Source organism: Fringilla coelebs (genome assembly GCF_963513975.1).
Source record: "Fringilla coelebs genome assembly, chromosome: 5".
Lineage (NCBI taxonomy): Eukaryota > Metazoa > Chordata > Aves > Passeriformes > Fringillidae > Fringilla > Fringilla coelebs.
The window spans coordinates 56,849,695-56,863,642 of NC_140033.1; the positions used below are offsets into that span (position 1 = coordinate 56,849,695).

General features: G+C 40.5%; 1 protein-coding gene across 1 annotated transcript; it reads left to right on the forward strand.

Annotated features, from left to right (window-relative positions):
- Positions 1-372: 372 nt before the first annotated feature.
- On the forward strand, positions 373-9,036 carry LOC311153523 (sulfotransferase 6B1-like; the record flags this gene model as incomplete). The annotated part of the gene is made up of 6 exons (XM_084205454.1): positions 373-517; positions 1,322-1,506; positions 2,589-2,715; positions 5,506-5,600; positions 6,612-6,798; positions 8,918-9,036. The coding sequence occupies 6 exons, from the start codon at positions 373-375 to the stop codon at positions 9,034-9,036; spliced, it is 858 nt and encodes a 285-aa protein (XP_084061580.1).
- Between the last annotated feature and the right edge of the window lie 4,912 nt (positions 9,037-13,948).

Below are 13,948 nucleotides of genomic sequence, written 5' to 3' on the forward strand. Positions count from 1 at the left end.
ATATAACTTACAGAATAATCATATTAAGCATATTTTAATGTAACATTAATTGTCATTATTTTTCACAATTACATTTTGACCATTACCTCATTTCTTTATCTGGAGAGCCAATAAATGACAAATGGGATGCATTTTTCATGACTCAGCATTTTAGTTATTTATTATGTTAGCTCTAATATTTCTGTTGCCTTTATCAACTACCTGAAAAAAACCCTCAATATCTGATAGGGCATTGCAGCAAAGTATATAAACATGAGGTTTGTGCTGCTCAGTCTCAGTTTGTCACTTCCAGCCACCTGACTAAGAAGTGACATTTAAGTCTTCCTCCTGTCCCTGTTATCTGATTTGCAGGAACCCAAGACTTAAGCAATCATGTCCAGCTCCGGCGAGGCAGAGCTCCTACACACTTTTAAGGGGATTCCCTTCACCACCAGGTCTTCTCCAGAGCTTTTAAAATCCTTGGATACTTTTGATGCTAGAGAGGATGATGTCGTTTTGGTTTCCTATCCCAAATCTGGTAAGTTCTCATTTTGAATGTTAATTGCAAGAAGTCTTGATTTTGTGTTTCATGTTCTCTGCTTAAACTACTTGGGGAATGTCTGTGTGAAAGAAACAGGAAAGGATGTTTAAGTATGTGAATGTATTATGCTGTCAGTAAATGTTCATATTACAAGAAATATGGGTAATTTCCCAACATTTTGATTCTGTAATTGAAAACAATCTCAGGTGTTTTCATGTTGGAAAACAAATACATAGTCCTTACCAGTAAGCAAAATCTGTACTTGAAAGATTTTCTTGAGGACTTTCAACATTCAATTATGAGCAAGTCAAGAACTGTATGAAGTTACTTGTGTGCCTCTTGGCTGTAGATAAATTTCTTATCCTCTCTCCACCCATCTCTCTTGGACAGAGAAGCACACACCCAGGGGGAGCTCAATCAATACTTTCAGAAATATCCAGACTCAAGTTATTGTAAGGAAAAAAAACCCCAAACAAACAGGTTATTCTAAAATAAATTATAAAAACAATATAGCCACCTCTCAGCTGACAGCAGTTTGTCTAATGGAATGGTTTTGGTAACAATATTAACACCTCTCAGAGTTACACTGTAATTCAGACATAGCCCTGACTTTTTTCAGTGTTTATATATTTGGAGCCAATGGGATTTTTTAGTCATGTAAAGTTTCTTGAATCTGTAGGATTAGAAATACAACTTGTTCACTAGCAAAGTGTTTCCATATGAAAAATGCATGTTTCACAGTAATAAATATTGATCTTTTTTAATTGTTTGTTTTGTTCATTTAAAATTGCTCTTCTGTAGGCACTCACTGGCTTGCTGGAGTTATAACAAAGCTTTACAATACTCAAGTCACAATAACATCTCCCATTGAATTTGGAGACATTTCCCGACTGGAGGAGCTGAATAATCTCTCATCAAAGAGAATCATCCCAACACACTTAGACTACAACATGTTGCCTCCAAATTTTAAGAAGAAGAAATGCAAGGTAAGGCAAAAATTATATTAAAGCAGAAAAATTATTAAAGCAGGAATTATATTAAAGCAGGAAGTCTACTAGGAATCTATTTTGTCCTGTTGATCCTTAGTAATTTTTGAATGATTCACAGTTTTTAGAAGTGTTTTGCTGTGAATTTTGGAGACACAGCTGACCACCAGTTGAAGGCAGCAGGAGCAGAGACTTGGACAGGGGACTGGGTTCTGCTCCTGCCCCCCTGCTCCCATGGGGTGATTTTTACACCAGGCACCACACAAAATAGGAAATCAACATCTTTCGATCAGAAGTCTCTCATTAGTAATTGGGGTGTTCTCATGACCTCATTTCCTACTCCCTTAGAAAACCTTGGCTACTTACAGGCTTCTCTGGGATTAAAGGCACTCTGACCCTCCTGCTGGAGCTTTCTGAAGAGCCCACAAAGGTATTGGGCAAACAGAGGAGAAATGAGATGAGGGAGACAGATTCAGAGCACAGTTTTGAGTTCATAGAATCACAGAATCACCTGGATTGGAAGAGACCTTAAATATCATCTTGTTCCAACCCCCATGCAATGGGCAGGGACACCTACTAAACCAGTTCCTCCCATGCTAATGTGGGAGATTTGAAAAAATAAACTCTGGGTCTTAGATTTTATATTTAAAGAAAAAAATTTCAGGATCACTCAGATCCAGACTTTTGGGACAAAGCTGATTTGAATAAAAGGCCAAAATTTACGTTTTGCAACTGTCCTTTGAATGGTAGTTAGTAAATGCTTTCATATGTGAGATATATGAGATAATATACTGACTCAAGGTTAAAGTTAACAGCCTTTATGAAAGGCTCTTTCATAAAACATAAACGTTACCCAGCCAGGGCAAACACACCTCTGTCCACATGGAATTGTTTACTAATCACTATGGACTCCTTACTAAGAAGTGATTTCCAATTTAATGGCATGGTCACCGAAGGATGAATCCTAAAGGAAAGGGTTTTGACACTGCAAACTGCCTATGACAATGATCTATTTACACACAGAGCTCCTCTAAAATAAAGGGAGAATATTACCTTAATAACTACATTTTCTTCATTTACAGATGATCTACATCAGCAGAAATCCAAAAGACACTGCAGTTTCCATGTTTCATTACTACAGAGATAACCCAAACCTTCCCACTGTAGACAGCTGGACTGCTTTCTTTGACCTGTTCTTAAAAGGCAATGGTAAGGTTAAATGTTTTCTCTTTCCAGTTCACATCAGTTTGTTATGCACAGAAAGACTTAAGAAATTTGAACTGTGTGAAAACTCACTGAACTCTTTATTCATATGGGGTCGGTGGGGATAAATCCTAATGCCAAGCTAAACAAGAGCAAATAATAGGATGCTTTCTTCAGCCCTGCAAGGAGTCATCAGCCCTGCAACTGCATCATTCCAGCACAGCTCTTTGCAGGTTTTTGCTGCTCTTTGCTACCCCGGGCGAGCAGCGCCGTGGCTGGTGACAGAGCATGTGAGAGGACTGTCACCAGGCTGCAGGGACAGCTGTGACTGTAGGTCTGGTGTCTTCTCCAGGCTGGGAGACAGCCCTGGGCAGCCCAGCAAAGGAGCCCTTCGGCACACAGTCTCCCTGATGTGCTGTCTCAGAAATGGGGTCCAAAGACCAAGGACAAGAGGGAGATTTTTTAGGAGTGGAGGGATGGCAGCTGGCAACAGGACCTTGTTCACGTTGTCCACTCCCATATTTAGTGTTTTATTACTCCTTTGAGGCCATGTGTCGCCACAGTGATGATAACAGCAATAATGATTGATCATCTTGAAAACCCCAACAGAAAACTGCTGCTGCAGTCGTCACGGACTGACATCAGAGCTCCAGGAGTCAATTTGTTTACTGCCTCCTCCAGGCTGTGGCTCAGATCTGGTGTTCTGAATCCAGAGCAGCCCTAAGGCACATGCTTCACTGATTTGCAGGATCTTGGCTTGTTTGGTATCAACTCTGAACGTACAATAGTGAAAAAAACGAAAGAGGATTCTCTTCAAGGCCAGGCTGGATGAGGCTCAGATCAACCTGCTGTGGTGGAAGGTGTCTCTGCCCATGGCAGTGGAGTTGGAACTAAATGATCTTTAAGGTCTCTTCCAATCTGAAGCATTCTGTGCTTCCATGCTTTTAAAAGCATCTCCTATTTTCCCATAAATTATTAGCCACCTTCTATTTTCTGAGTGCTTATGTGTGGCATAAATAGATAACTATGTTGGTTAAAGAGAAATTTAGGTTAGAGGCGATGTGGAGGGAAAGGTGGTAATTTTTGCTCCTAGTAGAAACCTTTCAAGGTTGTGCTGCTTGATTCAAATCCTTCAGTACTCTTGCAGAGTTAATATCAGTTCAAAACAAGGGTTAGGACACACAGGGACAACTGTAATGAATTCCCTGGAGTCTTCAAGTCTCTCCTGAGGAGAGAGTGTGCTATCACTGGCCACATTCCCAGAGTAGCTGGCCAGGGGAGCAGGGTTTAATTGCACCCTGTGGAGCACACATGCCTTGCACTTAGAAACTGCTTTATGTCCTGGAAACGGCTCCTGACTGCAGCATTCAGCTTAATTATAGTTATTAATTATAATTTATACTTAATTACAACTCACAGTTTGTGACTGAAATGATGCCCATTACAAGATGAGAATTTTCTGGTGGTGGTGGTTATAAAGCAAAGTCACAGTTCTGGAGAATGCTTGCTGAGCTTCCTCTGTTCAGGCCTCTTCTCATTGCCCTGCAAGAGGTTTCATCTTGCCTTTGAAATGGAGAGGTCAGAATTTAAGTTTTTAAAAGAAAGCTGAAATTTAGCTGTGCTCCCATGGTTCAGCAAATGGAGCATTCAGACAAAACAAATCAGCTACAAACCCTTCTATCTGTGTCACTGACTGAATGAGGCATTTGCATGAGTTCTTAAGATAATTCTTCTTCAGCATTTAAAAATTATACAGATTCCCTTCTGCTGGGATGAAAGAGAGGTAACAACTGTGTGCTCCATTTGCCAGCCTGCTCATTTCGTCTCCTGCTGAGATGATCCAATCTCTGTGACCACAGACATGCAGTCAGTCATCTGTGAGATGTTCACATCTTGTTAGGCCGGTACATTTTACTTCATTATTGGCATTTCCTTAGATCTGGAGCCTGCTTCCACTACAGAACCATATCTCAGAATAGTATATGGTATGAAAACAAATTCCAACAAGAATGGAAATTGTCAGGACCCAGGACATCCCTCTGGCTGTTCTGATCAGCCAAGACCCCTGCCAGGGGTCTCAGAGACCCCGGCACAGAGCCCAAAATGCCTGTGGTTTTGATTATGACCCGTGGAGCAAGTTATCAACCTTAGATGAAGATCTTCAAGCCACAACAAATTAGGTAGAATGATAGTGAATTTATCATGGAGTGAAAAAGTAGATTTTGGGGGTTCAGGGAGCAAGATGGAGGAGCCTGGGCGTGTCCAGCCTTTCTCCTTCTTCTTCTTGGCCTCCATCTTCTGCTGTGATGTTGGCACTTTTAGATTGGTTTAGAGTAGAAGCTCGCTGTCTAACACAGGTGATAGGTATTGGAAAGTAATGGTAAACATTGTATACATGTAGTTTTTAGTATAAAGACATAGCACCGCCCCAGGGGCAGGCAGAGAGTGCCTCTGACGGTCCTGCTGAGCGGACCTTGGCAGGACAGGAGAAAGAATTTTATAGATAAGAAACAATAAACAACCTTGAGACCAAGGACTGAAGATCTCTGACTCCTTCTTCGAGCGCTGGGCTGGGAAAAGAGACTTTCCAACTTTTCTCGGGGTCACTCTGACAAGCTAGAGACCCTGTAACCTCTTTGGAAGTTACTTTAGTAAATTTGCATCTCTTGACACAAAGAATTGCCTGTGTTTTAGACGATTATGGATACAAATTATTCCCCTAAATGTGTGAGGTGGCATCACAGCTATTTATTAATAAAGGTTTTCTGTATCTCTTTACATGGGTTTTCCTTTCAGTTGTCTGTGGATCCTGGTTTGATCATTTCCTAAGCTGGGAAGAACATGAAGATGAGAAAAATATCCTCTTTTTGTTCTATGAAGACATGAAGAAGGTAAATATGCTCTCTGCTCTTGGTGCAAAAGGCATTACTTGTGAATTAGCATCATTAAAACATCAAAGAGAAAGTTATAAGGAAAAAGGAGAAAGAAGGAAAATGTGACTGTGTATCTTTGGGCATATTTTTTATTTGCATGGAATTTAGCATTAACTAAATAATTCTGACTACAAAAGTTATTTAAATATGAAATCTTGTGAGAGTTGCATTTTTTAGATGCAGGAATGGGACTCATATTAGACAATTTGCCTCAGGCTCAGGCAGAGTCTTAAGTTCCCCTTTTTTTGTCCTATGGAAAGACTAACCAAGGACATCTATTGAGGATCACATATTAATTTGCTATGTTTGACATTTCAGGTGAAATTTTCAAAAAGCGATGTAAGACAACAGAACTACTCACATTTGGGACTTGTGTTCCCAATAAAAAAGAAAATTAGAGGTTGGAGGGGCAGGAAAAAACTTCACAACTCTTAAAAAAGTAAAATATCAATATGCCTTAGCTTTCAGAGAATGAATTTTTAGGTGAATAGAAAATATTTTCTAGTGTCTCCATGAAAATAGGTTTGTTCATTTTTTGGGGAAAAAAATTTCAACTACTAGGAATATAAACAAACCATTTTGGATGCTGAGTCACTTGTTAGATCTCTAGATACAGCATGTCCAATAAAGTAAACTACCTGGAGCTGGGCTTTGAGTATTCTTCTATTTCCAGGGAAATAATTCTGAGAGACAGTAGAACACTTTCTCTGAAGTGGGAGATAAAATAGGCAATGTGACTGTGTGTGTGATATGACATACTTATTTATTAATTTCTGTGAGTATGGCTAAGAGGGGAATCAGGTTTATCATATCTATAATCTGCACAATCCAATTACATATTTAGCTTTGCTTGAAAGCAAATAAATGTGTGACAAACCCATTATGTAATAAAAGGGATCATTTTCAAATCAGCTAAAAGTCTGATAATCAGCCCAGAAACATAAAAGCTGTATTTTTCTTGTACCTCAGGATCTCCCTAAGGTTGTGAAGGAAATTACTCTGTTCCTGAGTTTAAACGTCAGTGACGACGATATCCAAGACATCTGCAAGAAGTCCTCGTTCTCAGAGATGAAGAACGACACAGAAAAGGAGAACAGTGACCCCAGTCACACCGTGTGTGCTCTGACATCCAACAGGAAGCTGATTTTCCGGAAAGGTGAATTCCTTTGTGCCAAATGCGGGAGAAGCAGTGGGAATCCAGAGAAAGACTGCAGTGCAGGTCTTTCCTGGAGTCTGGGTCAGCCCTGGGAAGTGATGACAGGATTCTTTGATCTGAAGCCCTCTTAAAAATAACTTCCTAACTTCTCTGGCTGCAAATTCACACTTGTACTAGAGAAGCACAGAGGAGACTGAACTATAGCCTGACTAATATTGCTCTGTGGGAGCTGTTGAGCCAAAAGGAAAGCCTCACCCAGCAATACTCTTTATCTGTCTTTTTTTTAATCTAAAAGTTGACCACCTCGGTGTTTTACAACATCTCTCTCTGATATCACCTGCCAAGGTCACTTAGTTGACCAGAATAAGAAAGAGCCAGACACATTCCTTCTGAATGAGACTGCTCTTATCACCCCTTATCTTACTGAAATATTCCCGAAGAAGGAATATGCTGACAACAACAACAACAACAAAAATAGAATGGTCATAGGTAACTTCCAGACCTTGGAAAATTTTTCACAATTCTTAGCTCAGATGTGATTTTAAAATACCCTCGGGAGCTGTCTTCTTGCTCCTGGCATTTCAGAAGCTTCCACAGGTTTGGACAACAAGTCAATCAAACACACTGTTTATTTTATTATTTTGATTTAGTTATTTTTTGAACAACAATCGACAGTTTAAAATTAAGAGTTGTTTCAGTTTATAAACAGAGAAATGTTACCTTCCATTAAATCACAATGGTTTTACCAGTCAGCAAAAACAAATGACAACATACAATCTGTCAATAAAAAAGAAACAAAAAATGAGATGCATTTTTCTCAGTCAATGAACTTTGATAGATATGATGAAAATGTTGAAAAATTCCAACATTTTCCCTTCCAAGTAGTTCCTATGCCAATCCCAGACGTTTATCTAGTTTCAGCCACTTTACAGAAGAGTTATATGTATATATTATGCTTCAGGCTCTCTTTTCCTGTCCTTTAGGACTGAATGCTATTTTAGTCAGAAAATGAGATTATTATTTTAGTCAGGTTTGGGATGCAGAGTCTTTAGAACATGCACATGGGGGGAAACTGTAAGCATTGTCTCATAAAAATGTACCAGTTTTCAGAAGAATTTCCTTTTTGCTTGAACTGGGTAACAGTTGAAACACTGTTCTGATCACCACTGTCCATGGCCATGCAGAAGTATTCAACTGCCCACTTAAGTAGCTGGACATCTCATCCATAAAAATTCCTAGAGATTAGGAGCAGGTGTAAGGGATTAATTTGTCAGGCCATTCTGGGCTCCTTTTCTAGGAATCTTTTTTTGTCAGTGGCTTTTGGGCTACCATTCATTTAATAAGTTTAGATGGTGACTACAATTTCCTGTAAAGGTCCCTTCCCATCCAAACTGTTTTATTAATCTATTAATTTTTAGACTATTTACAAGACCATCTAGTAGACACTCTTTACAAGGGCCTGGGGTGACAGGACAAGGGGCAATGGCTTCACACTGACAGAGAGGAGGTTTAGATTGGATATAAGGGAGAAATTCTTCCCTGTGAGGGTGGGGAGGCCCTGGCACAGGGTGCCCAGAGAAGCTGTGGGTGCCTCTGGATCCCTGCTAGTTTCCAAGGCCAGGCTGGATGGGGCTCTGAGCAAGCTGGGATAGTGGAAGGTGTCCCTGCCCATGGCAGAGGGATGGAACAAGATGATCTATAAGATCCTTTCCAACCCAAACCATTCTGTGATTCTGCAATTTCTCCTACTGACTGTGAAAAAACCCAGAGGCAGAGATCTTTAACTACATTCAGCTAAGGCATGGCAAGATGTCCCTCTGCCCAGATCACCAGGGGCTCTAATTCCACCTTGGAAAGCTGCTGTTCCTCCACCACTTGTGTTGCTGGCACTAACCAGCTCTGAGGATAAGGGTTCTTCAGCCTTCATGGATGATGCTCCAGATCTTTCCACCTGAGTGTCACCAGAACAATTATGATTCTGACCCACCACAGTGACTGTGGTTAAGAATATATTAATATCTGTGCCAACTGCAACATTAACAAAACCAGGCTGTTTTAAAATAATTTTCTGCTCCACATATTGCTCACTTCACTGTTCTTTCTGTTCCCGCTTTCCTAGGTGCTGTTGGTGATTGGAAGAACTACTTCACTCCAAAGCAGAATATTAAGTTTCAGGAGATATTTAACGAGAAAATGAAACTCAGCAAGATGGCAAACAGTTTCATCTATGAGTGCTGAGTCTCTGTGAAGAATAATATCCAGTTATCAAGAAACATGCACAGACCAGTTGGTGGGAAGTTCTGAATGGGTGTTCCCATCAGTTTATAATGCTTCCAATAGGAAGGATTGTAAACATGGGTTCTTGAGAACAGGAAAGTTCTGACACAGTGCCAGAGCTGAACTCAGTTCTCACAGGGCAGGTGTACATGGTTTCAGAGAGTCAGGTGTCAGGCCTTGGTTTGACAACCAAATCTACTTCATCATTTATTTATTTTCTTTGCTCCAAGGGGATATGAACAGACTTCGTAAACCTGAATAAGGAATTTTACCCAAGATAATATGAAGAGAAAAACAAAAAACAAACTTTCAAGAAACTGAATGTATTAGAAATCTAAAAACACATCATAGGAAAATTACCAACAATTTGACCCCAGACTTGTTCCTTCTGTGATACACCATGATTTGGAAGTGCCTATCTTATTGCACATTGCTATTGATAATTAAGTTGAAAACTGCAGCATTTGAAGATCTGAAGTCTGTTTGCATAAGTGTTTCTTTTTTTTTCTTTTCTTTTCTAACATTATATAGTTCTTTGATGTAACTTATTTCTGGATTAGGTACCAGAGAGTCTTTGTGTTTTAAATGCAACTGATACATAGCCAAATAAATTTCAGCACCACATGTTGAGCAACTGTAAATGTGTTTATTTTCCATTTGATTTTCTTCCTGCAAAATTCCTGTTTCCAGTGTTTTGATGAGAACTATTTTACTTCCCACTTTTTGAGCAACAAAACCAAACCACAACTCAGAGACAGCTTAATCCAAACAGCACTTATTTATTTACTCTGCCCTGATAAAACAGATTTTCCAAGAATCAGCTGTCTGTCTCCACATCCCAGGGAGGGATCTATCCAACCACACAGTTCCAAGGCAGAACACAGTTCCTGTGTGTGAGAGAAGCTCCTCTCTCCTGGGTGTGTTGTTTCTGAGGTACAGAAACAACCTTGTTTCATCAATGCTTATCTTCCTCCAGCCACACACTTCACACTTGCCAGGCAGCCATTTCATTTCATTTCATTTCATTTCATTTCATTTCATTTCATTTCATTTCATTATTTCATTTCATACCTGCTTTGTGCAAGCTGGCATCAACACCTACTGATTTTGTACCTGCTCAAAGGCACAGAGGTTGTGGTGCTGAGGAGAGCAGGAGAAAAGCCTGTGTGCAATCTTGTGCCATTTACCAATTCAACACCACCTGAAGGAGATGATGCCCTGCTCTCTACAAATAACCATTTGATATGTTACTTTGCTCTTCTGACATTAAAATCACTCACTCTTCCCCCAAAATGCCACTGTTGCCCTCCTTTCAGGCGCTGTTCTTCCACTATTAATAAGTGGCAAGAGATCAGCTAATGAAAATAATTGAACATTTTACTTAGACACTTATTTTTTTCTGGCCGTTTGAGTATGGGAGAAAAGCCAGAGGGTCCTTGGGGAAATGAGATTTACAAGTGAGCTAAGCTGCACTAAGACTGCTGCAAGCAGTGGTTGCACCACACATTGTATGCACACACAAAAAGGATTATTTATATCAACATCATACAACGTGGAACTTTGTGTGAAGGGACAGGATGAGGACTTGCCTTGTGGATCAAGGTAAGCTTGGTAAACTACTTAAACCTACCCATCAGCCAGGGAGGTAACAGTGTGCTGCTCAAAGTGCAGTTATCTCCCTAGCTGCTTCTGGGGGATGAGGAATGAATCAGTTTTCAGTACAGCCTACTGGCTAAATAAAGGATTTACCTAAATTAAAATCAACAACAACAACGACAAAAAAAAAAAAAAAAGGGAAAAAAAAAAAAGGGAAAAAAAAAAAGGTTCAGCAGGGCTTAATCAGAGCCAGGCCATGTGTCTCTGTGCTCTCCAAGCTCTGACACCAATGACAGCAGCCTGACTGGAGTAGCCTGAGCTCCCTTGCCGAGCAGTGCAGAGGCACTGCAGAGCACTGGTCCACTTAGCTCTCCACATTGCCATGCACTGCCTGCAAGTTTACCCCAAAATCCCCATAACACCTCATGACTTCCATAATAAATCAAATGTGTGCTTTGTTTGAATGAAGTGCTCCAAGTGTTGATATACTGATGTGGCAAGCGAAGACCAGGGCCTGTTTGTGAGTTATCAGAACTACTGCCTGTAAAATCTGTTCAGACTCCAGGCGGAGAGAAGTGTAGCTCCCTAAGGTCTTTTAAGAGGCAGCATTCAGAGAATGGAATTGATCCAAAGGCAGATAACTATAAATATATTCAGGAAAACTTCAAGTTCACTAAGTGACATGAATGGGAGTGTTTTATATTTGTCTAAATCGGGTAAAGGGCCGTGAGGGGAATGAGGAGAAGCTGAGGCCATTTGGGTCCGTTGGGCCGGAGGAGACTGAGGGGAGAGCTCGCTGCAGCTACGGCACCCCTGAGGGCAGGGGAGGGGCGGGCCTGATCCCTGATCTCTGCTCTGACACCCGGGACGGGACACGGGGCACGGCTGGAGCTGGGGCAGGGAGGGTCAGGGTGGACATCAGAGAAAGGTTCTTGCCCCAGAGGGTGTCAGGAACTGACCAGGCTCCCCAGGGATGGTCACGGCCCCAAGGCTGCCAGAGCTCCAGGAGAGTTTGGACAGCGCTCTCAGGGATGTACAGGGTGGGATTGTTGGGGTGTCTGTGCAGGGCCAGGAGCTGCACTCCTGATCCTGAGGAGTCCCTTCTAACTCACCTTATCCTGTGATTCTGAGGTACTTCATCCCAATTTGAAGCTTTCTAGACAAAGCTTTACCCGATGAATAGAAACACTTCTACTGGGCCTCACTGCCCACAAGGATCAGCGACTGGTGACCGATCCCCTCCCAGCTTGAGTCTAAACTTCTGTGGACAAAGTGTAACCAGGAAAAAATAAAAAGGTGGGACAGTAAAAATAAAATCCTACATGGATTACTACTACTGTACTAGCCACAAACAGGCTACTGTACCTACTGTACTAGCCATAAACAGGTGTGCAACTATACTTTCAGTTAAAAGGTACAGCCCTGGAGAGACTATTTCCATCTTTAATACAAGAGTAGCCGTAACTAGTCCAGATATATTTCAATTTAGGCCAGAAACTTGACTGCAAAGCACGTGAACAATCCGGGAAAATATGGTGTTTTCCAGAATGTTCTCCAAACCTCTGAGTACATTTTGGCCTAGAACTTTCACAGCAATTTACTGTATCTCTGACTACAGATAATAATGACCACTGATTAATCCAAGGTACCTGTACTCTTACATAATTCTGAATGTACTTTTGCCCTATTTTCCTTCATTTTTAAAGATTTGATTATTCCTATTGATAATAGTAATGCCATGTCCTTCTGCCAACTGTGTCAGAGCTACCCACTGACATGGAATGAACCACTAACATACATTGTGAAATAAAAATACAATGCAGTTGGGTATTTCCTACACAAGACATAGGAGGAAGAATCCAAGGTTCAGAACCAGAACTGCATTGAGTGCCAGATTCATGAAACACATGGTCCAAGTCTGTTTTAAGTATTCTGAGGTTCATTAAATGCTGTAACCCATGTCCAGCTTAGGAAATCCACAAGCTGCAAATGTGCTGAGGCCACAGAAAAACTGGAAAGCACCACCAAATACAACATGGTAAATTTATATTGCTCAAGCATCTGATTTTGTTCACTGCTACCTTCTTCAGTGGCCTTTCCACGGCTTCCCGTCCTTAATTTTACAGATATTTAAACACAACTCCCTTCAGTCCAAAGTGAAGAATCCTCCTTCCAAAGTGAAGAAATCTGGTTTGGCTGCTGCTGTGACTGAACCTTATTCCTGTCTTACATCATCCATTTTATCCTCCCACATTTATTCCCTTTGGACTGCTACAGCCTTTTCAACACAAAATAAACAAAACATGCAGTATTCAAGATACACACAATTACTGAATTATACAGTGGATTCATTATTTTTATCCTATTTGCTATATTTTCTAATAATTTCTGCTTTTTCAACTGCTAGCACACACTCCAAACCACTAGATACTTTTCTGAATTATAACTGCTCTGTGAAAATGTGCATTTTAACACTTATGTTAGGATTGTTTTTCAGTCAAGCTCAGCTTATTTTAATACACCTCCTCAGTTTCACCAGGCCCTCTCTTTACTAACCTGAATAATTTGGTATCATTACCTTCACATTACTCGCTGCTCATTCTATTTCATTCCTTCCCCACAGAAGGGGGAATACTCTATTAAACCAAAGCCACATCCATAAACATATCTAGAATCAGAAATGGGGATAGACCAACCTGTCCCAGAACAAGAGAGAGAGAAACAAACCCACCATCCAAAGATTTCTCAGACAAGTGCATTACTGGCAAGTTTTTCTAACCCTTTTATGCATCAGGTTCACACATAATGGTGTTTTTCTTCTGTACAGCATTACTGCTCTTGTCATGGTAACAATTAGGATGATTGGTCCTGCTGGGTGGAATTAGACTAATTTAGACTTATTTCTGCAAAAAGTAAATAGTGTTTAAAGATCAAACTAACAGATAAGAAAATTAAAAGAAAGAACTTTCCCCCACATAGGCTCTGGAAAAACTAGTGTGATCAAGGTTGAAAAGTCGTAAAAACTTGCTCAGCAAGTATTAAAACATATGTCTGACTTCAAAAGGCTGAGATATATGTGATTCATATTGATTTGAAATGACTTAAGGTTGGAATTTGTTGCATGACCAAACAGGAACTGGAGAGGAAGATAAACTGAATAAGAGAAAAAGCAGATAAAAATATATAATGAGAGTCAGAAGTGGGTGAAGGTGTGAAGGATTAATTTGGGCATTAAATCTGTCCACCTTTGCCACCACAAATCATTTGTGTGGCACAT